This window comes from Dermochelys coriacea, chromosome 6, assembly GCF_009764565.3.
Source record: "Dermochelys coriacea isolate rDerCor1 chromosome 6, rDerCor1.pri.v4, whole genome shotgun sequence".
Lineage (NCBI taxonomy): Eukaryota > Metazoa > Chordata > Testudines > Dermochelyidae > Dermochelys > Dermochelys coriacea.
In genome coordinates, this window is record NC_050073.1 from 3,063,658 (window position 1) to 3,090,591 (window position 26,934).

Below are 26,934 nucleotides of genomic sequence, written 5' to 3' on the forward strand. Positions count from 1 at the left end.
TCTGGACTTTAATACCTGCTGACCACCATGGTGTGTATGTGTGTGATTGTAATACAAGATAATAGCACATACCTGCTGAGAAGAGAGAGAGAGATGTGGTGCTGTTTCCCCATTGACAGAAACTGCACATTTGGAGCACTAGGGAAGTTTTATAGTGAGATTTGTGATCTATGGGACATGATTCCTGAAGCAACTGGGAATAACTGAGCTCAGATAGCTATAAAACCTAATTAATGCATTCAGTGAACCAAAGCCAACCTTGGTGTAATTCATGCCCTGGGGATTAATTTGTCCCACTCTTTCCTCCTGTGTTATTAAATGATGCAATTTCCACCAGAGTTACAGAGTATGATGTTAGGGGTATACTTCATCTTGATGTTTTCAGTGCAAGCTGGGTACTGCGTAGAGCTGATCCACAAAGGATTGTTGTTGGGTTTTTTTGTGGAGACCAAAATTTTTTTGCAAAAAACTTAATATTTTGGCTTGGAAATACCATGGGGGTTCCTAAGATACTGCACACCACCAGTCTCTTCCATGGGTCAGGTTCCCAGGCTGGACTACATTCCTCATGATGGATGATGGTCTCTCCTCCTGCTGGACTTCCCTGAAACATCACCAGAGCCATGGTTTAGGGAGGAGGAGAGTTTGGTATTGTCATAAATATAAAGGGAAAGCTAACCACCTTTAAATCCCTCCTGGACAGAGGAAAAACCCTTTCACCTGTAAAGGATTAAGAAGAAAAAAGATAATCTCGCTGACTCCTGACCAAAATGACCAATGAGGAGACAAGATACTTTCAAATCTGGAGCGCGGGGGGGAGGGGGAAGACGACAAAGGGCTCTCTCTGTCTGTGTGTTGCTTTTGCCGGGGCCAGAGCAGGAATACAGGTCAGAATTCCTGTAAAAGGTTAATAAGCAATCTAGTTAGATATGCATTAGATTCTGTTTTGTTTAAATGGCTGACAAAATAAGTTGTGCTGAATGGAATGTATATTCCTGTTTTTGTGTCTTTTTGTTCACCGATGCAAATTGGTGAGGATTTTTATTAAGCCTTCCCCAAGAAAGGGGGTGTAGGGCTTGGGGGGATTTTGGGAGGAAAGACGTTTCCAAGTGGGCTCTTTCCTGGTTATATTTTGTTAGATGCTTGGTGGTGGCAGCAATAAAGTCCAGGGACAAAAAGTAAAATGGTTTGTACCTTGGGGAAGTTTTTACCTAAACTGGTAAAAATAAGCTTAGGATTTTTTTCAAGCAGGTCCCCACATCTGTACCCTAAAGTTCAGAGTGGGGAAGGAACCTTGACGTATTTTGATAGAAAGCTTATAATTTACAGGGAAAAGATAATTTCATGGAAAAAAAGAGTTGAATGGAAAATCCAATTTCCCATCAAAAACACTTGTGAAGAAAAATTTTCAACCAGCCTCAGCAACAAATTTGGAATCAAAGGAACAGAAAGTTAGATACAGCTGAAACAAACTTATTTTTTGCAGCTGTAGCTGATATCTTCTCAGTCATTCATGGTTTCAGAATCACCTCATTGTCCTGGCTCCAGTAGGTGGAATGTAAAACCTGTAAGACATGTAAGAGTCCTCCAGATTATCTGGCTATTTATAACATGTCAATCATCATATGTTACAAAGTGGGACTGTTCTTAATGTTTCCTCTGAATACTGAAGGGGTGCCTCAGTTTCCCCTAGGCATTTCTTAAGTCTCTAGGTGGTGGGATAAGGGAGTGTAATTGTTGCAGAGCAAAGGGCCAGTGTACATAAATGGCCGACACTCTGTCTCCTGGCAACTGATGGCCTGGGCCCTTCCCCGTGTAAGGTGATAGCTAAAGGGTTCGAGAACAAAGGAATCAGGTGACCTCCTGGCCCAGGAAAGGGGCAAAGCCCAGAGGAGGAAGGGCTGGAGTGTGAGTCAGTTTGGGGCTTGCTGGGGACATGGAGTGAAGTGCAGACGTGGTTTTCTGGCTCACTGCCCCCCAAAATAGACCAGGCTGAGGGGTCCTGTTCTCTGTACCTACAAGCTCTGTTTTCGACCATGATCCTTTCGTCAAACAAACCTCTGTTTTACTGGCTAGCTGAGAGTCACGTCTGGCTGCAAAGTTGGGGGGCAGGACCCTCTGACTTCCCCAGGACCCCGCCTGGGCGGACTTGCTGTGGGAAGTGCATGGAGGGGCAGAGGATGCTGAATGCTCCAAGGTCAGACCCAGGAAGGTCGAAGCCATGTGAGCTTCTTGTCCTGAAGACAGTCTGCTCATAGAAAAGAGACTTCCCCAGAGTCCTGACTGGCTTCGTAGGGAGCAGTTCTAGAGCATCGCCCGGGGACTCCATGACACAATGATATCCTATGTCCTTCCCTTGCTAGGTTACTCCAAAAGGTAGGAAAGATAGGTTCACTCATTTTGCTTGATGGAGACCAGATTATGACCAGAGGAGCTCAGGAGGAGACCACAGCATGCTCCAGACTTCTGCAGTTCACAAAACTATCCCTCTTGTATGCATATTATCTGCACAAAGAGCTCAGCTGTAAGATGCTAAATAAATCTATGAGTCAACTAGAAATAGTCACGCTCTCATCACAAATATTAATATTTTTATAATGTATGCAAATTTATAAGATTACACTGTATCATGTTATTAATACATGTTCCAAACGGAGGCTGGCAAACTGGTCTGTCTTAAAGAAATGTGTGCTCTGCATATTTTTGTATCTAAACAGTAACCAGAGTCATCAAGCAGGAAGGGAAACAAAGGAAGCCCAAAAAGGTGAGGAAAAAGCAGCAGGGAACATCCTTCTACACAGACATTTTGTCTTCCGGTAACCTGGTGGAAATGTTTCTCAAAGTGAGGATAGGACTATAAAAAGTAGGGGCAGACAACCCAAACCATCACTCTCTTGCTCTCTCTCTCTCTGCCCATTCATTCACTGAAGGGATAAAGAAAGCAGCCATTGGACTGGGGGATGGGTCCTGACCTAAGAAGTTTGGTCAGTAAGACTGCTGAAAGCATGTGGTGAGGAAACTTTTTCTGTGAATTTCACATCATTTGTTAACTTCGGCACAAGTTGCGTTCTAGTTTTATTTTTCTTGTAATCATGTCTGACTTCTATGACTCCTAATTTGTACTCACTGAAAATCTATCTTTGTAGTCAATAAACTTTCTTTTGTTGTTTTATCTAATCCAGTGAATTTCAATAAAGTGTCTGCAAAGCTAACTTGCAGGCATGTGAGTGCTAATAAATAAATAATGGGCAAATTAACTTGTATTGATGAGGAAAGGACTGGGCAGCACAGGACATCTATTTCTGGAGGGAAACTGAAGACTGGGGAGTGTGTTGTGATAACCCTGCAGTATAAACAAGGGTGGTGAGAGCCTGAGTGTAACCCAACTATTTCTGGCCAGGCTACAGTTACACATATATGTTCAGGGTGTGATTTGCATGCGAGACAGTTGTTTCTGAGTGGCCCAGGTGAAAGCCACTTCAGTGAGGCATTGCAAGGTTGCAGGCAGGTGTGGCACAGCTGCTGATTAGACTGGGTTGGACTCTGGTATATCACAGCCACCAACCTAGAAAATATCCCAGTAACATCAAAGGTGTGGTGCTGACTGACAGTAGCGTTCGATTGACATGAAAGGGTGAGGTCCCCACAGGGATGGGCCCATGCACTGATCCAATGATGACTCTTCTCTTCTTCACTATGATAGCAGAAATTATCCCCCACAGGTGTGCATGCTTGGCTGGTACTATCAGTGCTCCACAGAATGTTGGTTCCCCCTTCTCCTAGGTGGTGCTAACCTGTGTGGTATTGTAGGGTTGGTTACATTAGGAAGAAAAATTGATGACCCAAGTCAGCTATAGTGTTTGGTATAATCCATGGGGGAGGGGGTTCAAAGAATGGACACAAAGTCCTGCTTCCCTGAACACAAGTGAAAATAACCAACAGCCAGTAATCTCTACATTCAGAAACTCCCAAGTCTGTCACTCCAGGTCTGTGCCCACGAAACACTGTGCCCCTACTTCCTCTAGGAGTCGTGCTCACAACTCCTTCTCCTGGCGTCTCTGCCTTCTGTGACCCAGAGCTGCCTGGGACAGGCCTCACTGAAAATGCCAAAGTCAGGGCAGGGTGCAAAAAGGAGAATATTCCCCAAACTGGTCATTAACACTGGAGATCTTTGCAACATCTCTGCAGATGCTTCTACAGAATATCTCTGAGCAGGCCAGCTCCCTCACAATTCTCTTTATTTCCTATACTTTATAGTCGGTGAAACAGAGTGTGACGTTGCACCCCATAATGCTTTATAGAAATATGCTTATGAATGTAAATATGACATAACTGACATAACTGCTTGTGCGGGACGTGGTTCAGACTTGGATCTGGGTGTGCAGCAGGCAGTCGTGCCTGGCTCATACAAGGTAAGGTACTGAAGTCCCAAGCTGGCAGGGAAAACAGGCTCAGAGGTAGTCTAGGCACATCACGTGGCAGTCCCAAAGGGGTTTCTGAGATGCAACCCGCCACACAGAGTTTAAGAATAAAATTTCAAAACAATGCGGGAGTAGGGGAAGAATAGGACAAGAACCAATGGACTTCAGTTGCAGCAAGGGCAGTTTAGTTTCGACAATAGGAAAAACATCCCAACAGTGAGGGTGGCTAAGCACTGGAATAACCTAACCAGGAACTTTGTGGAATCTCCATCACTGGAGGAGGTTTGACAAAAACCTGTCAGGGAGATAGGACTAGATTTCCCAACTGTGCTTTTTGATCAGCAGCTTCTCTAAGGGCTGGTTTATGTTTAAAAATTAGATCAACAGACCTCCGACACATAGGGCGGGGAAACTTTTCACACCTTATGCGAGACAGTTAGCTTATACTGTCCCTCAGTGTCATTCTTTCATTGACTGAGTTACTGCCTCTCGGAGACGTGGATTAACTACATTGAAGGAAAAACCCCTTCCTTCATTGTGGAAAGCATCTGCACACTGCTGCACACCATAGCTGAGTCAATGTAATGGCTTTAGTAAAGACATTCCCTGAATCAATGGGGGAGTTTCCCCCTTCCTATTAAAGCGATTTTTCTCTCCTTTTCCATTATTCTTTTTCCTCCCTTGGTAAAGCTCTTTCCTTCTTTTGAAAGGTAAATATGTTCAGAAAAGTTGAAATTGCTCCTCTCAGGATAGGTCCTTCCTTCCCCTGCTATGAATGGCTCACTGTCATTTCAATTAAAGGCCGAAATGTTCCGAAACTGACTTGTTTTCCAATGACTTGGTGGTACCTCTTTCTTTCCCCTCCCTTCACTAATAATGAGTTGAGTATGGAAGCTCAGAGCCCTAAAATCAGAACCGTAATATCAGAGTTGAATCTTTCCCTCTTTGCTAACTGCACTAATGTTACCCCTAATAATTCTGGAGCTGCTTCCTGGGATGACTTGGAGTTTTGCTCCTTGGATCATTTGCTCCCAGGACAAGAAGTGTGCACAGCATCTGCAATTAATGTTGTTGTCGTGTCTTTCCTTCTGGAAATGGAATACAGCAGGCCAGAGAATCTGGAGTTGGTCTCAATCAATGTCTCTCCCGTGAGGCCTTTTGAATATAATATGATACTGAGCTGACTGTGTTCCATTTTATTTGTTGATCACTGGTGGTTAACACTGAAGATCTCCGCAACATCTCTGCAGATGCTGTAAGAAAGTATCTCCAAGCATGTCACCCCCCTCCCTCTCTCCTGTAATCTCATGTGCTGTTTTCCCTGCCAGCCTGGGCCTCCAGAACTCTGCCTTGTTGAGCCAGACATGCTAGCCAGTGGCAAACAGATCATGGGTCTGGGCCACACCCCCAAAACTGCAGATCTAGACTGAAACCAGCTCAGCAGGATACCTGTCTCCAGCATGCAGACACGCAGCTCCCAAAGGGATCTAAACCCCAAATAAATCCATTTTACTCTGTATAAAGCGTATACAGGGTAAAATGATTCATTGTTTACCCCCTATATCGCCGCAAGAAAGATATGCATAGCTGTTTGCCCTCCCAAGTTAACAAATACTCACACTGAGTTTATAAATAAACAAAAGTGATTTTATTAAGTACAAAAAGTAGGATTTAAGTGGTTTTAAGATGTAACAGATATAACAAAGTAAAACATGCAAGGCTAAGCTTAATAAACTCAGAAATCATTTACAAAGGTTAACTTCTCACCCCAGTTGTTATTTCAGATAATATCCTTCTCAGATCAGATGCCTTTTATGACCTGGGTCCAGCCTGTTCTCACCCACCCCTGTGGTTACAGTCCTTATGTTTCCAGGTGCTTGTGGGTATCTCTGTGGGGTGGGGAGGCTGTCTCTTAAGCCAGCTGAAGACACTCATTGTTTCATTCCCTACTTTATATAGAACATCCCCACGATGGGAAACCTTTGTTTGGAATACGACCCCCCTCAGGAAAAGTACCAGCTTCAAGATGGAGCTCAGTATCTGGTGGCATGGTCACATGTCACTGTAAGACTCCAATCTCTATTGTTCCTGGTTTCTCCCACATGTACACAGGAAGGCTTTCAGCTGAACAAAGCCATTCACAGTTCACTGATTCTCAAGCACCTTTAATGGCCTCCACTTAATATGTCTATATCAGTAATACAAGTTATTCTCCTAATTCCAGACATAAAAATAATGTATGTAAACAAATAGGATGAACACACTTAGTAGATTATAAGATTTATAATGATATGTTACATGGGGCACTTAGCATAAAGCATATTCCAGTGATGTCATATTCATAAGCGTATTTTCATGAAGCACAAGGAGTTCAATGTCACACAGAGCTTTGTCCAGCACTGGACAGAAGAGGAATTGAACCCAGATTTCCCACCTCACAGGTGAACATCCCAACTATTGGGCTAAAAATTACAAAGGCAAGGACCACCACCGCCTCCTACAGTGGCTATGTTGCTACCGGTATCAAAATCCTCCCCTTGCACACACTCATTATTTTGGGACAAAGCTCTTAGGAGTATTTGAAACACATTTGTAAATAGTTTCAGGTCAATCCAAAAAGTATTTGTTTTTGACAATAAATGAACAGTCCAGAAGAAATTCACCCATTTCAAGACATCATTGCGTCCCAATGTTGGGAAATTACTTAAAGAGACATTTGGAGAGATGACCAACAAATAAAGTGGAATACAGTTACCTCAGTTTTGTATCATGCTAAAATGATCACACGGGAGAGACAGCGATCCAGATCAGCTGATTCTCTAGCAGTCTGTGTTCCATTTGCACAAGGAAAGACACGGCAACAACATTAATTCTATTTGCTGTGCATACCTGTTGTCCTGGGAGCAAAGATGTTCCAGGGAGCAGATCTCAAAGTCATCAAAGCCAAATTTAACCTCTGCCGCCCAAGGAAGCAGCTGCAGAAGTATTAAGGGTAACACTGGTTTGGTTAGCATTCAGGGAAAGATTTGACTCTATGTCTGATTTTAGGGATCTGAGCTGGTACTGCTTCCATCCTCATCAGCTTTACAAGGGAGGGAGAAGACTAATGGAAAAGAAGAGAAAAATAGCTTTAAGAGAAAGGGGGAAAACTCCCCCAACGATTCAGGGAATGTCTATACTAAAGCCATTACATTGACTCAGCTATGGTGTGCAGCTTCGCCGTAGTGTAGATGCTTTCCACATTGATGGAAGGGTTTTTCCTTCGACGTAGTTAATCCACGTCTCTGAGAGGCAGTAGCTAGATCAATGGAAAAATTACACCGAGGGTCTGTACAAGCTAACTGGCTCGCACAGGGTGTGAAAAGTTGATCTTTTTTTTAAGCATAAACCAGGCCTCAGAAAAGCTGTTGATGAAAAGACCAGTTGGGAAATCTAGTCCTATCTTCCTGCCAGGGCAGCAGAATCCCCTTTGGTTCTTTTTGTTAGGGCGAGTTGGAAATATTGCAGCTGTCCCACCTGCCCGCTAGAGATTATTCTGCATTCTGATTGAGCTCAGTGTCAGGATATGTGTATTTAGTGGGCACCAAGTCTGTGTGTATGTGTTTGGTATGCAGTGGGCACTGTGTCTGTGTGTTTGGTGTGCAGTGGGCACTGTGTGTGTGCATGTGATGGGGGGTACAGTGGAGCTGAATATGAAGTGTTGGCAGGTGTGTGTCCCTTGCCCTGCCCAGTGCTCAGGCTGGCGTCCCCACTCCTCCCAGTGCAGGGCTCCTTGTGAGACCATAGAATAATAGGACTGGAAGGGACCTCGAGAGGTCATCTATTCCACTCTCCCGCACTCACAGCACAACTGAGTATTATCTAGACCATCCCTGAAAGGTGTTTCTCGAGCCTGCTCTTAAAAATCTCCAGTGATGGCAATTCCACAACTTTACTGGAAAAGTTATACCAGTGCTTAGCCACCTTTACTGTTGGGATGTTTTTCCTAATGTCCAACCTAAACCGCCCTTGCTGTAATTAAAGTCCATTAGTTCCTTTGCTGTCCTCCCCCCTCCCCCGCCCTTGCCCACACACACACACATTGTTTTGCAATGTTATTCCTAAACTCTGTGTGATGTGTTGGGTCACAGAAACCCCTTTGGAACTGCAAGCTGATGTCCTGAGACGTGAAGTTGAACATCTCACCCTCTAGGTGGATGCCCCTAGCCATCAGCTTATAAAATCATTCTCTCTTTCTGGACCTGTGAGTCTTCCTCAAGTTTTCTCCACTGATCTCAGTTAAGACCTGCAGAACTTGTTGGAATACCAACAAATTAGTAATGATAATAATATAATAATGAACAATACTACCATGAGCTCTGCGAAATTACATTGCAATGGGCTGGGAATGGATTCACCTGTTTCCACTCCCCATCACTAAACCAATACACAGTTAAACAGAATCAAGAAATGGTTAGGAGTTTATTCACTGCTTTCCTCAGGGCATCCTTCACATCCTTGTTCCTCAGGCTGTAGATGAGGGGGTTCAACATAGGTATCACCACCGTGTAAACACAGAGGCCACTTTGTCCATGTCCATGGAATGGCTTGAGGTGGGACATAAATACATAAAGATGAGCATGCCAAAAAACAGAACCACAGCGGTCAAGTGGAAAGTGCAGGTGGAGAAGGCTTTGTGCTGGCCCTCGACTGAGCGGATCTGTAGGATGGTGGAGATGATATAGACATAGGAGAGGAGGACAGTCACAAAGCTGCTCACTGTAATGCAGCTCATGAAAGCAAACGTCATAATCTCATTGATGTGGGTGTCAGAACAGGAGAGTGCCAACAGTGGGAGGATGTCACAGAAGAAATGATTGATGATGTTGGAGCCGCAGAATGACAGCCAAAATGTACAACACATGCATATCATTGAATCCACCACCCCCACAGCATACACACCAGACACCAGCTGTTTACAAAGCTGCCTGGACATGGTGACCGTATAGAGCAGCGGGTTGCAGATGGCCACATAACGGTCATACGCCATCACAGCCAGCAAGAGGCACTCAACATCTGCAAAAATAATAGAAAGATGCATTTGCACAGTACAGGCAGTGTAAAAAATGCTTTTCCTCTTGGCTAAGAAATTCATCCGCAACTTAGGGGAAATTATAGAGGAAATGCAGAGGTCACAGAAAGACAAATTCCTGAGGAAAAAGTACATGGGGGTGTGGAGTCGGGGATCAATTGTGATTAACAAGATCATCCCCCCATTCCCCACCAGCGTGATACCATAAATAAGTAGGAACACCCCAAAGAGGGGGACCTGCAGCTCCGGACGATCTGTCAGTCCTGAGAGAATGAACTCAGTCACGTCTGAGTGATTTCCCTCTTCCATCACCTCTGAACAGAGATCAGGCAGCTACAGAGATGTGGGCAGGTGAATGGTGCGAAAACCTGTCCTAAAAGTGAAGATAAATGGAGATCAGTTTCTCAATGGACATCAGTACCCACTCCAGGAAGGGCTTAGTCCACAGAGCCAGATGTTCACAGCTGGTCATTCCAGGTGTTCAATAAAATGCACATGCTGTGCAAACACGAAACGCAGGTTAATCATGCCCCCCACACAAACACTCCTGTTCACTAATCCGAACACAAAACAATGTCTTGTGACTCTGCTGTGAGAGAATCAGTCTGAAGGGATTATTCCAAAGCTAAAGATGGGGTGAGAGTAAAGGAGTGTCAATCTTTCTAGGTTTCAGAGTAGCAGCCGTGTTAGTCTGTATTCGCAAAAAGAAAATGAGTACTTCTGGCACCTTAGAGACTAACAAATTTATTTGAGCATAAACTTTCGTGAGCTACAGCTCACTTCATTGGATGCATTCAGTGGAAAATACAATCTTTCTACCCTCTTTGGGCAAGGGGAGCTCTGTGGCTTGGCATGTTGGTTTGGCGTAAAGTTGCTCACTGTGCTAATTAAGCTGTTTGGCATTTACTGGAGCCTGTATGAAAATCCAGAGACATCATGGGAAGCCCTGGCTTTAGTGACTAGGTAATTGCCTATTTTTTCCAACCCAGGAGGTTGCTCCTTTAGCTGAAGGGGTAGGAGTTTGGGCTGAGGCTTATGGTGCTGGAGGTCTGGAATTCAATACCTGATGATCCCCATGGTGTCTGCCTATGTGTGTGACTGTAATACAGGACAATAGCACGTACCTGCTGAGATGAGAGAGAAAGAGATGTGCTTGTGTTTCCTCATCGAAAGAAACTGCCAATTTGGAGAATTCGGGAAGGTTTATACTGAGATGTGTGATCTATGGGACATGATTCCTGAAGCAACTGGGAATACCTGAGCTCAGAGAGCCATAACACCTAATTAACACATTAGTGAACTAAAGCCATATTTGGTGTAATTCATGCCCTGGGGATTAATTTGGCCCACTCCTTCCTACTGTGTTATTAAATGATGCAATTTCTAGCAGAGTTACAGAGTATGAGGTTAGGGGTATATTTCATCCTGCTGTTTTCAGTGCAAGCCGAGTACTGCATAGAGTTGATACACAAAGGTTGTTTGTGGAGACCAAAATCTTTTTGCTAAAAACTTAATATTTTGGCTCGGAAATACCATGGGGGTGCATCTGATACCACACACCCCCAATATCTTCCATGGGCCAGGCTCCCAGGCTGCACTACATCCCCCCATGATGCATGATGATCTCTCCTCTTGCTGAACTGCCCTGGAGCATCACAAGAGTCCCATAGCCATGGTTTAGGGAAGAGGGGAGTTTGGTATTTTGATGGAAAGCTCATAATTTCTGGGGAAAAGACAATTTCTTTGAAAAAAATAGTTAAATGGAAAATCCAATTTCCCATCCAAAAAATGTCTCAAAAAAATTTTCAACCAGCCTTAGCAACAAGTTTGGTGTCAAAGGAACAGAAAGTTAGATACAGGTGAAACATACCAATTCTTTGCAGGTGTAGCTGATATCTTCTCAGTTATTCGTGGTTTCAGAATCACCTCATTGTCCTGGCCCCAGTAGGTGGAATGTAAAACCTGTAAGACATGTAAGAGTACTCCAGATTATCTAGCTATTTATAGGATGCCAATCACCATGGTATCCTATGTCCTTCCCTTGCTAGGTTACTCCCCAAAGTAGGATAGATAGGTTCTTTCATTTTGCTTGATGGAGACCACATGGCGACCTGAGGAGGGAAAGAAAGGAAGCCCAAAAAGGTGAGGAAAAAGCAGCAGGGAACGTCCTTCTACATAGACATTTTGTCTTCTGGCAACCAGGTGGAAATGTTTCTCAAATCGGGGGTAGGACTCTAAAAAGAAGGGGAAGGTATTACAAGGCACTGTGCTCTCACTCTCTCTGCTCATTCATTCACTGCATCTGAAGGGATAAAGGAAGCAGTAATTGGACTCGGGGAGGGATCCTGTCCTCAGACGTTTGGTCAGTAAGACTGCTGAAAGCATGTGGTGAGGAAACTTTTGCATTGAATTTCACATCATTTGTTAACTTAGGCAAAAGTTGTATTCTAGCTTTATTTTTCTTGTAACTATGTCTGACTTCTATGCCTCCTTATTTGCACTCACTTAAAACAATAAAACAAAGTTTATTGACTAGACAGATAGATTTTATCTAATCTAGTGTGTTTAAATAGAAGTGTCTGAGAAACTAAGTTGCTTGCATGTTAGTGGTATCAAAGAAATAATGGACAATGTAGCTTATATTGTCCAGGAGAGGATTGGGCAGCATAGGGCATACTTTTGTTGAGGGAAATAGAAAACTGGAGAGTGTGTTGGGGTCATCCTGCAGTATAACCATGGGTGGAGAGAGCCTGAGTGTAACCCAACTATTCCTGGCCAGGCTGCAGTTACATACACATGTTCAGGGTGCAATTTGCATGTTAGATGGTTGTTTGTGAGTGTCCCAGGTGGAAGCCACTTCAGCAAGGCATTGCAAGGTTGCAGGCAGCTGTGACACAGTTGCGGTTAGTATGAGTTCGACCCTGGTATGTCACAGCCACCAACCTAGAAAATATCCCAGTAACACCAAAGGTGTGGTGCTGACTGACAGTAGTGTTCGATTGACAGGAAAGGGTGAAGTCACCACAGGGATGGGCCCAAGCACTGATCCATGGCTGCAGATGCACAAGGACATTGTGGTCATCACCGCCCCACAAGGAGATCCAAGGTAGGTCCAGTGATGACTCTTCTCTTCTTCTCTATTATAGCAGAAGTTATCCCTCATGGATGTGCAGGCTTGGCTGGTATTATCAGTGCACCAGCACATATCGGTGCCCTCTTCTCCTAAGTGGTGCCAACCTATCAGGCATTGCAGGATTGGTTGTATTAAGAGCAAAAATTGATGATGAAAGTCAGCTATATTCTTTGGTAGAATTCTTCAAGAAGGGGGAAACTGTGAAGTCTGTCACTCCAAGTCTCTGCCCAGGAAACACTATGCCCCTACTTCCTCTGGGAGTCATGCTCATAATGCCTCCTCCTGGCTTCTCTGCCTCTGTGACCTGGAGGTACTGGGGCAGTTCTCAATGAAAATTCCAAGGTCAGGGCAGGCTGCAAAAAGGAGGATATTCCCCAAACTGGTAGTTAACACAGATCTCTGCAGCATCTCTGCAGATGCTGCTACAAAATATCTCCGAACAGGCCAGCTTCCTCCTGATTCTTCTGTTAATTTTATTTATTTCCTATCATTTATAGTCCGTGAAACAGAGTGTGATGTTGCACCCCATCTATCTTCTGGGGGAAGGGATTTCCACCCACAAAAAGAGAGTATATAAGCTCCTGTGGAGTAAGATCTGTGCACAGTTGATTGCTTTGAAACAGTGAGATAGTGACTTTAAGTGACTTTTAGATGTGGTGAATGGAGAACAGACAAAGTGGTTATTGGTTTGTTATTTTCTGTTTCCTTATTTCAGGTGAGGGAAATAGGGGTGGAAAAGTAAGAAATATAAGTAATCATAAAGATCAGAAGACGCTAGAACTGCATAAGTTGCAAAGTGCCCAGAAAGGCTGAACACTGGGCACTGGGCAAGTCTCTGTTAACTAAGGGAACATCTACAGTACGAAATTATTTCTAAATTATTCTATTTGAATTTTCAGAAGCTATTTTATACATTCGGTCTTCTGTGACCTCACTAAAGAGCACGTATTCGGAGGATTGCATCCACAGTACCAAGTCTAGCATCAAATGTCAGAGCGGTGCACTGTGGGTAGCTATCCCACAGTTCCCACAGTCCCCACCACCCATTGGAATACAGGGTTAAGCTCTCAGTGCATGATGGGGCAAAAACATTCTCGCGGGTGTTTCTGGGTGTGTGTCGTCAGAATGCTACGGCAGACAATTGTTTCGCATCTTTTTGGCATGCAGACACCATATTACTTTCAGCAGACAGTGCACCGCTGCTCTCCTGCTACTATGAATCCATCTCCCATTTTCTCTCATCTTCCAATGTAATCTTTACTTGGCTTCCGCTGCCAACTCTGCTCGGCCATCGTGAACCGAGCAGCACAGCTTCTGCCGCCAACTCTGCTCTCCCGCTATTGCCATGCTTCTGAGCTTCTCCATGTTGTCTGTCCTCTGCTCCCACCTTTGGGAAAGCTACAGAAGACAAACATTTTCCACCATTCTTTGGCTACCGTGAACTGAACAGCACAGCTTTCGCTGCCACTCTGCTCTCCTACATTTCATGCCATTTTTCCAGGATTACCCATGCAGGCGCCATACCCATGGAACCCGATCAGATCTCCGCTGCAGTTTTGACCATTGTAAGCACCTCACACATTATCCAGCAGCATGTGCAGTACCTGCAAAACCGGGCAAGGAAGCAACTACAGCACGATTACTATACTGATGAGAACATGGACACAGATGGCACGGAATGTGGCAAATGGGAGATCGTGGTGCTATTGGGCCAGGTTCATGCTGTGGAATGCTGATTCTGAGCCCGGGAAACAAGCACAGACTGGTGAAACTGCATAGTGTTGCAGGTATGGGATGATTTCCAGTGACTGAGAAACTTTCGAATGCATAGGGCCACTTTCATGGAACATTGTGACTTGCTGTCCACTGCCCTGAGCATAAAGACACCAAAATGAGAGCAGCCCTCACAGTTGAGAAGCGAGTGGCCATAGCCCTGTGGAAGCTTGCAATGCCCGACAGCTACCGGTCAGTCGGGAATCAGTTTGAAGTGGGGAAGACCACTGTGGGGGCTGCTGTACTGCAAGTAGCCAACACAATCATTGACCAGCTGCTATCAAGGGTAGTGACTCTGGGAAACGTGCAGAACATTGTGGATGGCTTTAATGAGCTGGGGTTCCCTAACTGCAGTGGGGCGATAGACGGAACCCATATCCCTGTCTTGTCCCTGGAACACCGAGGCAGCCAGTACATAAACTGCAAGGGGTACTTTTCCATGGTGCTGCAAGCACTGGTGGATCACAAGGGACGTTTCACCGACATCAACGTGGGATGACCGGGAAAGGTGCATGATGCTCGCATCTTCAGGAACTCTGGTCTGTTTGAACAGCTGCATGAAGGAACTTACTTCCCAGACCAGAAAATTACTGTTGGGGATGTCAAAATGCCTATAGTTATCCTTGGTGACCCAGCCTACCCCTTAATACCATGGTTCACGAAGCCATACACAGGCACCCTGGAGAGTAGAAAGGACCAGTTCAACTATAGGCTGAGCAAGTGCAGAATGGTGGTAGGATGTGTGTTTGGACATTTGAAAGCGTGCTGGTGCAGTTTACTGACTTGGTTAGATCTCAGCACCACCGATATTCCAATTGTAATTGCTGCTTGTTGTGTGCTCCACAATATCTGTGAGAGTAAGGGAGAGACATTTATGGTAGGGTGGGAAGTTGAGGCAACTCACCTGGTAGCCAGTTTTGCACAGCCAGACAACAGGGCGATTAGAAGAGCGCAGTAGGGCGTGCTGCACATCAGAGAAGCTTTGAGAGCCAGTTTCATTACTGGCCAGGGTACGGTGTTAGAGTTGTGTTTGTTTCTCTTAAAGTTACCCATCCCCTATATATATATATGAAAGGAAATAAAGTCACAGTTGTTTAAAACCTGTTCTTTATTATTTGTTGCACAAAACATTGAGAGAAAACAGAAGCTAGTCAGGGGAGGAGGGCATTGGGTTAGGGGGGTGGAGGACAAGGGAAGGACAAGTCCAGGTCCTACTGAAAGGAGAACTGTCAGACTGGAGGGTGGTTACCAGTGGAGTTCCTCAGGGATCGCTTTTGGGACCAATCTTATTTAATATTTTTATTATTCACCTTGGCACAAAAAGTGGGAGTGTGCTAATAAAGTTTGCAGATGATACAAAGCTGGGAGGTATTGCCAATTCAGAGAAGGATCGGGATATTATACAGGAGGATCTGGATGACCTTGTAAACTGGAGTAATAGTAATAGGATGAAATTTAATAGTGAGAAGTGTAAGGTTATGAATTTAGGGATTAATAACAAGAATTTTAGTTATAAGTTGGGGACGCATCAATTAGAAGTAATAGAAGAGGAGAAGGACCTTGGAGTATTGGTTGATCATAGGATGACTATGAGCTGCCAATGTGATATGGCTGTGAAAAAAGCTAATGCAGTTTTGGGATGCATCAGGAGAGGCATTTCCAGTAGGGATAAGGAGGTTCTAGTACCATTATACAAGGCACTGGTGAGACCTCACCTAGAATACTGTGTGCAGTTCTGGTCTCCCATGTTTAAAAAGGATGAATTCAAACTGGAGCAGGTACAGAGAAGGGCTACTAGGATGATCCGAGGAATGGAAAACTTGTCTTATGAAAGGAGACTTAAGGAGCTTGGCTTGTTTAGCCCTAACTAAAAGAAGGTTGAGGGGAGATATGATTGCTCTCTATAAATATATCAGAGGGATAAATACAGGAGAGGGAGAGGAATTATTTCAGCCTAGCACCAATGTGGACACAAGAACAAATGGGTATAAACTGGCCACCAGGAAGTTTAGACTTGAAATTAGATGAAGGTTTCTAACCATCAGAGGAGTGAAGTTTTGGAATAGCCTTCCAAGGGAAGCAGTGGGGGCAAAAGATTTATCTGGCTTTAAGATTCTACTCAATAAGTTTATGGAGGAGATGGTATGATGAGATAATGTGATTTTGGTAAATAATTGATCTTTAAATATTCAGGGTAAATAGGCCTAATCCCCTGAGAAGGGATATTAGATGGATGGGATCTGGGTTACCCAGGAAAGAATTTTCTGAGGTATCTGGCTGGTGAATCTTGCCCATATGCTCAGGGCTTAGCTGATCACCATATCAGGGGTCGGGAAGGAATTTTTCTCCAGGGCAGATTGGAAGAGGCCCTGGAGGTTTTTCGCCTTCCTCTGTAGCATGGGGCATGGGTCACTTGAGGGAGGCTTCTCTGCTCCTTGAAATCTTTAAACCACGATTTGAGGACTTCAATAGCTCAGACATAGGTGAGTTTTTTTCATAGGAGTGGGTGGGTGAGATTCTGTGGATTGCATTGTGCAGGAGGTCGGACTAGATGATCAGAATGGTCCCTTCTGACCTTAGTATCTATGAATCTATGAGTAACCAAATCAAAATTTAGGATATGTCAGTTTCTGCTGCTTGTGCAATCCTCTGGGGTTGACTGTTTGGGTCCCCATAGCCTCCCCCCTACCCCATGTTCTTGGGCATCTGGGTGAGAAGGCTATGGAACTTGGAGAGGAGGGAGGGTGGTTATTCAGGGGCTGCAGTGGAAGTCTGTGGCCTTGCTGCCTTTCCCGCATTAGGTCCACCATACAGGGGAGCATCTCAGTTCGCTCCCCCATGAGCTTGAAAACAACATCCTGCCTGCTCTGTAACTGAGGTAACCGTATTCCACTTCATGTGTTGGTCACCTCTCCAAAAGTCTCTTCAAGTAATTTCCCATCATTGCGACACAAAAGTATCTAGAAATGGCTGAATTTCTTCTGGACTAATCATAGAATCACAGACTTTAAGGTCAGAAGGGACCATTATCATTGTCTAGTCTGACCTCCTGTACAACGCAGGCAACAGAATCTCACCCACCCACTCTTGTAACAAACCTCTAATCTCTCTCTGAGCTATTGAAGTCCTCAAATTGTGGTTGAAAGACTTTGAGGTGCAGAGAATCCTCCAGCAAGTGACCCATGCCCCACGCTACAAAGGAAGAAGAAAAAAACCCAGGGCCTCTGACAATCTTCCCTTGAGGAAAATTCCTTCCCAACCCCAAATATGGCGATCAGCTAAACCCTGAGCACGTGGGCAAGACTCATCAGCCAGGCACCCAGGAAAGAATTCTCTGTAGTAACTCAGATCCCACCCCATCTAACATCCCATCACAGGCCATTGGGCATATCTACCGCTAATAGTTGAAGATCAATTGATTGCCAGAATTAGACTATCCCGTCATATCATCCCTTCCATAAACTTATCAAGTTTAGTCTTGAAGCCAGATATATCTTTTGCCCCACTGCTTCCCTTAGAAGACTGTTCCAGAATTTCACTCCTCTGATGGTTAGAAACCTCTGTCTAATTTCAAGTCTAAAATTCCTACTGGCCAGTTTATATCCATTTGTTCTTGTGTCCACATTGGTACTGAGCTTCAATAATTTTTCTCCCTCCGTGGTGTTTATCCTTCTGATATATTTATAGAGAGCAATCATATCTCCCCTCAGCCGTCTTTTGGTTAGGCTAAACAAGACAAGCTCCTTGAGTCTCCTTTCATAAGACAGGTTTTCCATTCCTCTGATCATCCTAGTAGCCCTTCTCTGTACCTGTTCAAGTTTGAATTCATCTTTCTTAAACATAGGAGACCAGAACTGCACACAATATTCCAGATGAGGTCTCACCAGTGCCTTGTATAATGGTACTTAAACCTTCTTATCTCTACTGGAAATACCTCGCCTGATGCAATCCAAGACCGCATTAGCTTTTTTTCACAGCCATATCACATTGGCGGCTCATAGTAATCCTGTGATCAATGAATACTAAGAGATCCTTCTCCTCCTCTGTTACTTCCAAGTGATGCGTCCCCAGTTTGTAACAAAAATTCTTGTTATTATTACTTAAATGCATGACCTTGCACTTTTCACTATTTAAATTTATTAATAATTTATTGTAAAAATAACAATGCCATTGGGCTTAACCTGAAACTATTCACAAATATGTTACAAAGTCTCCTAATAGCCTTGTCCCAAAACAATGTATGTGGGGGAGGAGGAGTTAGGTGCTGGTCGCAAAGCAGCCACTGGTAGGAGTTGGTGATGATCCCTCTCTTTGTAATTTTTAGCTCAATAGGTAGGGTGTTCAGGTGTGAGGTGGGAGATCCAGGTTCAATACCCCCTTCTGTCCAGTGCTGGGCAAAGATGTGCACTTGGTTTTCCTGTATTTCTGGAAAGCATCCCAGCCCCTGAGTGATGTGCTATTCCAGTATGGGTTGATCTCAAGCTCTCCTTTCAAAGTTGTTCTACAGTGGATAACTACTTAAAAAACCATTGGAACAGAGACATGAGGTTGAGCATGTCGGTGCCTCAAATCACTTGTCTATAGAGTCATTCTCTCTTTCTGGCCCTGTGATTCTTCCCGTGTTATATCCATAATGCAACAGTTTCAACAGGAGAGACTGTGGCTATATCTACACTACTGGCTCAATCGGGACTACTGCAATAAATGAAATGGTCTTGATTGAGCAGGTCTGGGGAAGACATGCTAAATCGATGGGAGAGTGCTCACCTGTTGAAGTCAGTCTCTGAGGGAGGTGGAGTACAATGTCCCATTTTGGATATTCCTCAGGGCAGGTCTACACTAACGCTGTTGGATGATCTGTGTTACACTACTTCAGTTATGTAACTCTCTGGTTGACATAGCACGGTGTGGACACTGCTGTAAGTCCGACTAACTGAGTCAACTTGAAGTAGCATAACTTAGATCAATTTACACCAGTAGCGTAGACCAGTCCTGAGAACAATGCAGGACAGAACATAGCCCAGTCGCCAGGATACTGTCTGTCGATGTGGGAGACCCACTTTTAAATTGTTTCTCCCCATCAGACAGAGGGGGGTTTGACCAGGATCTCCCACTTCCCACTGGAGTGATCTAATCACTCATTTAAAGTCTACAAGGGAAGCAGCACCATTAGTGCCTCTTCCATTCCCATCCCTTTTGTCAGTGTCCTACATTGTCTTTGCATTTATATCGAAAAGTATCCATGAAGAAAAGGACATTTTCCATTTCTGGTCATGCTAAATAGTTCCTTCGACCACACAGGACATTTCTGTCAATATTTTCAATTTGCCAAACATTTAAGGAATTTTCAGATTTGGATCAGATTGAACTGAATTCGTTTTTCAATGTTTTGTAACCACCCATGAATTCAAAAATCCCCCATTGGTCCAGCTCTAGCCATTTCTCGCTCTCCATAACCTGAGCTGTAAAATTCCCAGAATCCCTATTCTTCAGAGTCCATAGGACTTACTCGCAGAACTAAGAGTAAGACCTCATAGCTAACCTGCTGATGTGGTATAAACATCTAGTGTCTGATATGACGTTTTCTTTCTGCTTAATTTATGTTCTAGAGAAAACTCACCTTTTCCATATTATTTTGTATTCAGTTCAGTGCAGATTCTTACAGTGGTCACACACATACCATGTTCTCTTTTGGATATGTTACCCTTGTTCTTATTTCTTTTGTTGCTCCCTTAACATAAAATAAAGGCCATTGTGATGGAAATCACCGTTCTCCTCCACATGCATGGATATAAACAAGACGAAAATCTACACAACAACCCAGCAGAGGAAATAAAGGGCTGCAGAATATCAGGAGGGTGTGCAAAACTTCCTTTGGTTCAGCCATGGAAACTACACACTTCATACTTGCAACTGCATAACAAAACCAAACCTTCTACAAAGCAGAGGGAGATAGAGTTGATGCCCCCATCTTTTTTCCCAATACAAATAGATCTATGCTTTCAAAGCACATCACATATATTCACACATGTGAAACAGGTGCCCCCTGGAATTTTGCTGGAAGAATAGCTTAATAAAGCCCTGATCTTAGTTGGGGCCTGCAGGCCTTGCTGGAATAAAAACAAATCAGTAACAATAACAATAATGAGCAATACTATCATGGGATCTGTGAAATTACATTGCAATGGTCTGGGAATTCAATTCACCTCTTTCTGCTCCCCAGCACTCTACCTGTACTGAGTTAATAGATTCAAGAATTGGTTAGGAGTTTATTCATTACTTTCCTCAGAGCATCCTTCACTTCCGTGTTCCTCAGGCTGTAGATGAGGAGATTAAACATGGGGACCACCAGAGTTTAAAACACTCAGGTTATTTTGTCCGTGTCCATGGAATAGCTGGAGGTGGGATGTAAATAAATGAAGAGCTGGATGCCTTAAAATATGACCACTGCAGTCAAGTGGAAAGTGCAGGTGGAGAAGGTTTTTGTTGGCCCTTGGCAAAGCAGATCTGCCGGATGGCAGAGATGATACAGAAATAGGAAAGGAGGACAGTCATAAGGCTGCTCACTACAATACAACCAATGAAGGCAAACATAACAATCTCATTGATGTGGGTGTCAGAGCAGGAGAGCACCAGCAGTTAGGGAATGTCACAGAAGAAATGACTGATGATGTTGGAGCTGCAGAATAACAGCCGAAATGTACAAAATGTGTGTATCATTGAATCCACCAACCCCATAGCGTACACATCAACCAGCAGCTGTTTAAAAAGCTGCCTGGACATAGTGACTGTATAGAGCAGCGGATTACAGATGGCAACATAATGGTCATATGCCATGACAGCCAGCAAAAGGCACTCAACATCTGCAAAAATAATAGAGAGATGCATTTGCACAGTACAGGCAGTGTAAGAAATGCTTTTGCTCTCTGCTAAGAAGTTCAGCAGCATCTTGGGGGAAATTATAGAGGAAATGCAGAGGTCACAGAAAGACAAATTACTGAGGAAAAAGTGCATGGGGTATGGAGTTGGGGATCAATCGTGATTAAAAAGATTATCCCCCCCATTCCCCACAAGGGTGATACCATAAATCAGTAGGAACTCCATAAACAGGGGGACCTGCAGCTCCGGACAATCTGTCAGTCCTGAGAGAATGAACTCAGTCGACTCTGAGTGATTTCCCTTTTCCATCTCCTCTGAACAGAGATCAGGCAACTACAGAGATGTGGGCAGGTAGATGGTGCAGACAACCTGTCCGTTCTCTGTAATGAAGTAAGTGAAGATAAATGGAGATCAGTTTCCTAATGGACATCAGTGCCTGCTCCGGAAAGGGCTTAGTCCACAGAGCCAGATGTTCACAGCTGGTCATTCCAGGTGTTCGATGAAATGCACACGCTGTGCAAATACAATGACAGTCAGGTTAATCATGCCCTGAACACAAACACTCCTGTTCACTAATCCGAACAGGAAAAAGTAATTTGTGACTTTGCTGTGAGAGAATCAGTCTGAAGAGATTATTCCTTAGCTAAAGAAGAGGTGAGAGTAAAGGAGTGTTAAACTTTCTACCCTCTTTGGGCAAGGGAAGCTCTGTGGCTTGGCATGTGTGTTTGGGGTAAAGTTACCTACTGCGCTAATTAAGCATTTTGGGAAAGCCCTGGTTTCAGTGACTATGTAATTGCATATTTTTTCCAACCCAGGAGGTTGCTCCTTTAGCTGAAAGGGTGGGAGTTGGGGCTGAGGCTTTTGGTGCTGGAGGTCTGGAATTCAATACCTGCTGATCCCCATGGTGTCTGCATGTGTGTGTGACTGTAATTCAGGACAATGGTATGTACCTGTTGAGAAGAGAGAGAGAGATGTGTTGGTGTTTCCACATTGACAAATACTACCAGTTTGGAGCATTCAGGAAGCCTTATATTATGATGTGTGATCTGTTGGACATGATTCCTGAAGCAACTTGGAATACCTGAGCTCAGAGAGCCATAACACCTAATTAATGCATTCAGTTAACCAAAGCCACCCTTGGTGTAGATTTTCCTTCACATTCCCCCCTTTTGTGCCTTTTTGGCACCACTAATTGGGCCTATACTTTTATAGCCGTGAGCCTGTTAATTTTCTCCTTTTTGTCCTTCTGTTCTTCTGCCCAAACTGTGTCACACACTTCATGTAGAATCATTAGTGCCACCTGCTATCTTTCGCTGAGGTTGGGAGTTTAGGGCTGGATAGGCAATGATAAATACATTTCTTACAGCAACAGTAACATAACCCTATACTAAACAGCATTCCCATGGTGATAATATGATGTGGTTGGGATTGTTGTATAGTTTTTGCCATGAAACACAATACATTAGTCTGGGTACACAAAGTAGACATTCTATAGGTAGTATAAAAGGCATTCTTTTTGGCTTGATATATATTTTGGAGCATGTGAATTTGTCCCTGTAATTTGGAAATTTCATGAACCTCTGGTACGATTGAAAGCAAATTTTGGAATCGGTCAGGTACTGAAGCTGTCCAGTTAAAGGGTATCTGAAATCTAAGGTTAATTGTAGAGTTTTATCCACAGGCCAATAAATGATATGATTGCCTGCAGCTGTGGTGAGATTAAAATGTACATCATTCAAGGTGGTGGTTTCAAGAGGCACACAGCTATTATTAGCTTGGAAAAGTAGGTGTCCTGTCAGGGTAGTACGGTGTCCCATACCCTCCCAACAAATGTTGTCATGAACAGTGACAACTTCTCCTGGTTTTAGTCTTTGTATACACTGAGGAGGTTTTAATGGCCAGAGTGTCCATTGGCTTCCAATCCCTACCCAAATGTCGGGCGTTATTCCAGGAGCACTGACTACAAATTGGTTGGGCATACCAGGAAGTTCAAGTTCCCAAATGTCTCAGTGAATTATCCAATCCCACATGCATCATCCCCGCGGACCCGGCAGGATTCAGTAGGTGGGAGCCCATACCCCTCCGACCAGTCCGTATGCTTGGAAGGAGCACTGTGAACGTCTGCGTCTCCATTCAGAAAATCTCCAAGTATGTGTCCACGGCCACAGATTAGATGGAACTCCTGAGGTATTTGTAAGGGCAGTAGGCCATGCCGGATGTTCAAGATCCTTCTGAATGGCCGTAAGCTGGTCATTCAGAAAATTCTGAACCTCTGCACAAGCCTGATCCCACCACAATGCCTTTCCAGCCTTGATGATACTTAGTACCATTTCTGTTAACAGCTTTTGGGTCATTGAACTAAGGGCGGATATAAGGTATAATTTACCAACACCCGCCTGAACCTGGGCTAGCTGTGCTCCAGTAATAAGGCCCGTGGTTTTTTCCAACTGTCCCAATTTTTCCTCATGTTGCTGACCTTTATGGATATTCCAGATTGCAGCTATGCAATTTGCACCATCCCATAGGTGTTCAGCTAAGTCTCTCTTCTTTCAAGCGGAAACCCAGGTCCGTTGCTGTGCCAACCGAATGGCAGCTCCTTTTGAACAATTAAGATATATAGAGGTAATCTGAAAAATAGATAAGAGTGGTGTAAATTGTAAGTCCCTAGTGTAGCATTAATTACAGTCCATCGGTGTCCCAACACACTAACACATCTCTCCCTTGTGAAGTATTAGACCACATCTGTTGGCTAAACACCTTCACAAAAAGGCTGAGAGGCATCACATCAATGGCCTAGGATGGGGTATATTACAATAGGGTACAGGTAAAATGATCAGTTACTGGGTAACATTTTTTAGTACAGGTAATTTTTTCAGCACCAGAACAAACTTTTGGGGTATTTGTTTGATTTTATTTACCATTTGGGTGATTAAATAACAGTAAGGGCCTTTTTTTATCTATTATGCTACAAACTCCTGGAATGGTCATCATATTTGTCCAGCTATGGGCCCCATTAATTTTAATTTCTGACTTTTGGGACTCAGTTGCAGTGATATCATATATTTCTATTTCCACCAACCCATCAGTTCTCCACTCAATCATTTGCTCATATGAATGGTCCTGAACCTTAAAAAATAATTTCTCCTAGCAAAATTTCCATAAATCACTGAAATGCGAGGTTTTGGCCATTGGGTTTCATTTGAATATAGGGTATCATCTATATTTGGGTAGGCTGTGGGGGTGGTGGTGAGGTTAATGGAGGAAGGGGTGATGGGGTTAATGGTTGTGGTAGCAAGGCATTTTGGATATTCATTGTCTGGGAGCCAATTAGGGAGGACAGTACATCCCCAGGGTACTTACCCAACGGAGCATTTTGCCGCCCCCAGGAGAAACCCCAAATACCAAGTAGTGCCACATTCCCAAGCAAAGTGTCCACAACTCCCTCCTTGCCAGTAAACAATAGTTTGTCTTTTCCATCAGGGCTAATTCTTAATGTCTTTTGTAGTCAGGAATCCCTGGACTTTGGTGGTTTCAGCAGAGCGACTGTTCCTTCTTCTTTCTTGGAACAGCCATGCTTTAGCATTATGCAGGGGAGAGCTTACTAGCACATCACCCTGTAATGGTTTGGTTCTACCAAGTAAAGTCCAAATGCGCAGTAGTTTTGTCAGTGGATAAGGGAGAGGTTACCGGCTTTTCACCTTATCCTTCACTCCTGCTGTCCAGAAGGAGCAAGAACGCCAGAAGGAAAGATAGACTGATCATCAGTCGGAGAGTCATTACTGTGAGAAACAGGGGCAGGTAGTCAATTCCTGGCACTTCACAGAGGTGCTGATTATTAACAGGTCTTGATAAGGGTCTTTCAGCATGGGGCCAGGGCAGTTCCTTGCTCTTGGACCTCTATGTAGATCCAGTCTCCTGCTTTCAGTGAGTGGCAGGGCTGCTGTATGTAAACAGACCTAACACATATTGTTAGTGCCTGACAATAATTAAGCATTGTGTCATCCATTAAATGACTGTCTATCTGAGCCGGCGTCAGTGGGGGCACAGCCAGTAGTCGCATCGGGTGCCCTCTTAGAATTTCATGAGGGCTGAGTCCAGTCTTTTGGTTGGGAGTGGCCCTCATATTTACTAATGCTAATGGGAGGGCATTTGGCCACTTTAAATTTGTTTGAGTGCAGATCTTGGCCAGTTTATTTTTCAAAATCCCATTTTGATGTTTTACTGTCCCAGCAGACTGCGGGTGGTGGGGGCAGTGGAGATTGTGTTGGATCTGTAAAGCTGCACATAACTTGTTAAAATTTGTTCAATAACATTAGGTCCACTATCACTTTTGCTACTCATAGGTAGGCCAAATTGTGGTTCAAAATCCTTAAACAAAGTTTTACAACAGTTTTGGCATCTGTCTTTTTACAGGGAAAGGCCTCAACCCAGTTGGAAAATACATTAACTAAAACTAACATACTTATAATTATAACATTAGATGTTTAAATGAAATCAATTTGAATATTTACAAAAAGTCCCCAGGAAGGGGGATGTGCTGCCTGCCCAACCTTGACAGCTTTACCAACACTATGTTGCTGGCAGATTACACACTGTTGGCAGTATTGCTTAAAACATTTCTTTTTTTACAAATACTCTTGCTGATTGCAGGCAAAACTGAAGAATTACTCCCCATATTTTCCTGTATTTGTTTTATAGGCAGGTCAGGTTTCAATGGCTTCTATCTTTATTATTTAGGTGATTTGCATTAACAGGGACATTCTCAGCTTGCTTTCGGATTCAAAGTTATCAGGTGCTTAGAGACTTTGTCTCAAAAGGACACAATTAACTTCTAACTTTTAACTTTTGCTTTTAAACACACATTGATTTGAAAAGGAAAACACAACCCATTTTGGCTTCCCTTTGGCAAAGTGACCAATGATTACACAGAGCCACCTTAAGACTTAGTGTGGGGCACTGACAACAGCTTTTATCTGCTATTTGTTACCAAAACAGATTTAAAATCTTTTTCCATTTTTCTGGCTTTGACTGTCCTTCTGCAGCCACAACTTTGGTCTTTATTTAAAAACATTTTAAATCTTATAAAGCATTAAGTCACCTTAAGGATTAAATGCTAAATACCAAAATTAAACAACACTAGTTTCTTTTGTCTGGCAAAAGTATTTTTTGGTTTTACAATTTTAAAACAACACCAATTTATCTTAAATTTATAAAACAAAGATTGTACACACTGGGAGTGTTTTTTAGCTAATTTGCCTAACTTGTTCATCGTTTGCCTGGATTATTTGCAGAAATTCTTCCAGAGAAATGTGCCCTTTCTTCAAAGGAATGGCTGCAAAGAAACCAAGAATTTTCTTTTTATAACACCGTCTTTTAACATTTGTACAAAGTTTCACTGCTTAATTTCCTCCAGTAACTACAGAGTTAACCTCTCACTTTCTTTCTTTTAACTTCCTCTACTGTGGTTGCCTGCTTGTCTGGGCCCGATCCTTTTTTTTTTCTTGTTGCATTATTTCTTTCCATGGACACAGGCATTGATTCACTACCAATTTAGCAAGGATGGTGGGCTTTTTGACTAACCCCCCTTTTATTTATTTATACACACATTTATTTCTCATATCTAGATGCATCTTATTTAACAATAACCTTAATTCTTT

General features: G+C 43.5%; 1 protein-coding gene and 1 pseudogene across 1 annotated transcript; both read right to left on the reverse strand.

The window, feature by feature from the left end:
* Positions 1 to 8,958: 8,958 nt before the first annotated feature.
* Positions 8,959 to 9,801, reverse strand: LOC119857702 (olfactory receptor 8U3-like). The gene has a single exon (XM_043517191.1). It carries the CDS (start codon positions 9,799 to 9,801, stop codon positions 8,959 to 8,961), a length of 843 nt encoding a protein of 280 aa, XP_043373126.1.
* An 11,030-nt stretch (positions 9,802 to 20,831) lies between these two features.
* Positions 20,832 to 21,412, reverse strand: LOC119857437 (annotated as a pseudogene).
* Positions 21,413 to 26,934: the final 5,522 nt, after the last annotated feature.

What these genes read in the sequence shown, in the direction of transcription:
- LOC119857702 (XM_043517191.1), bottom strand. Translation starts at nt 9,801, where the DNA reads ATGGAAGAGGGAAATCACTCAGACGTGACTGAGTTCATTCTCTCAGGA.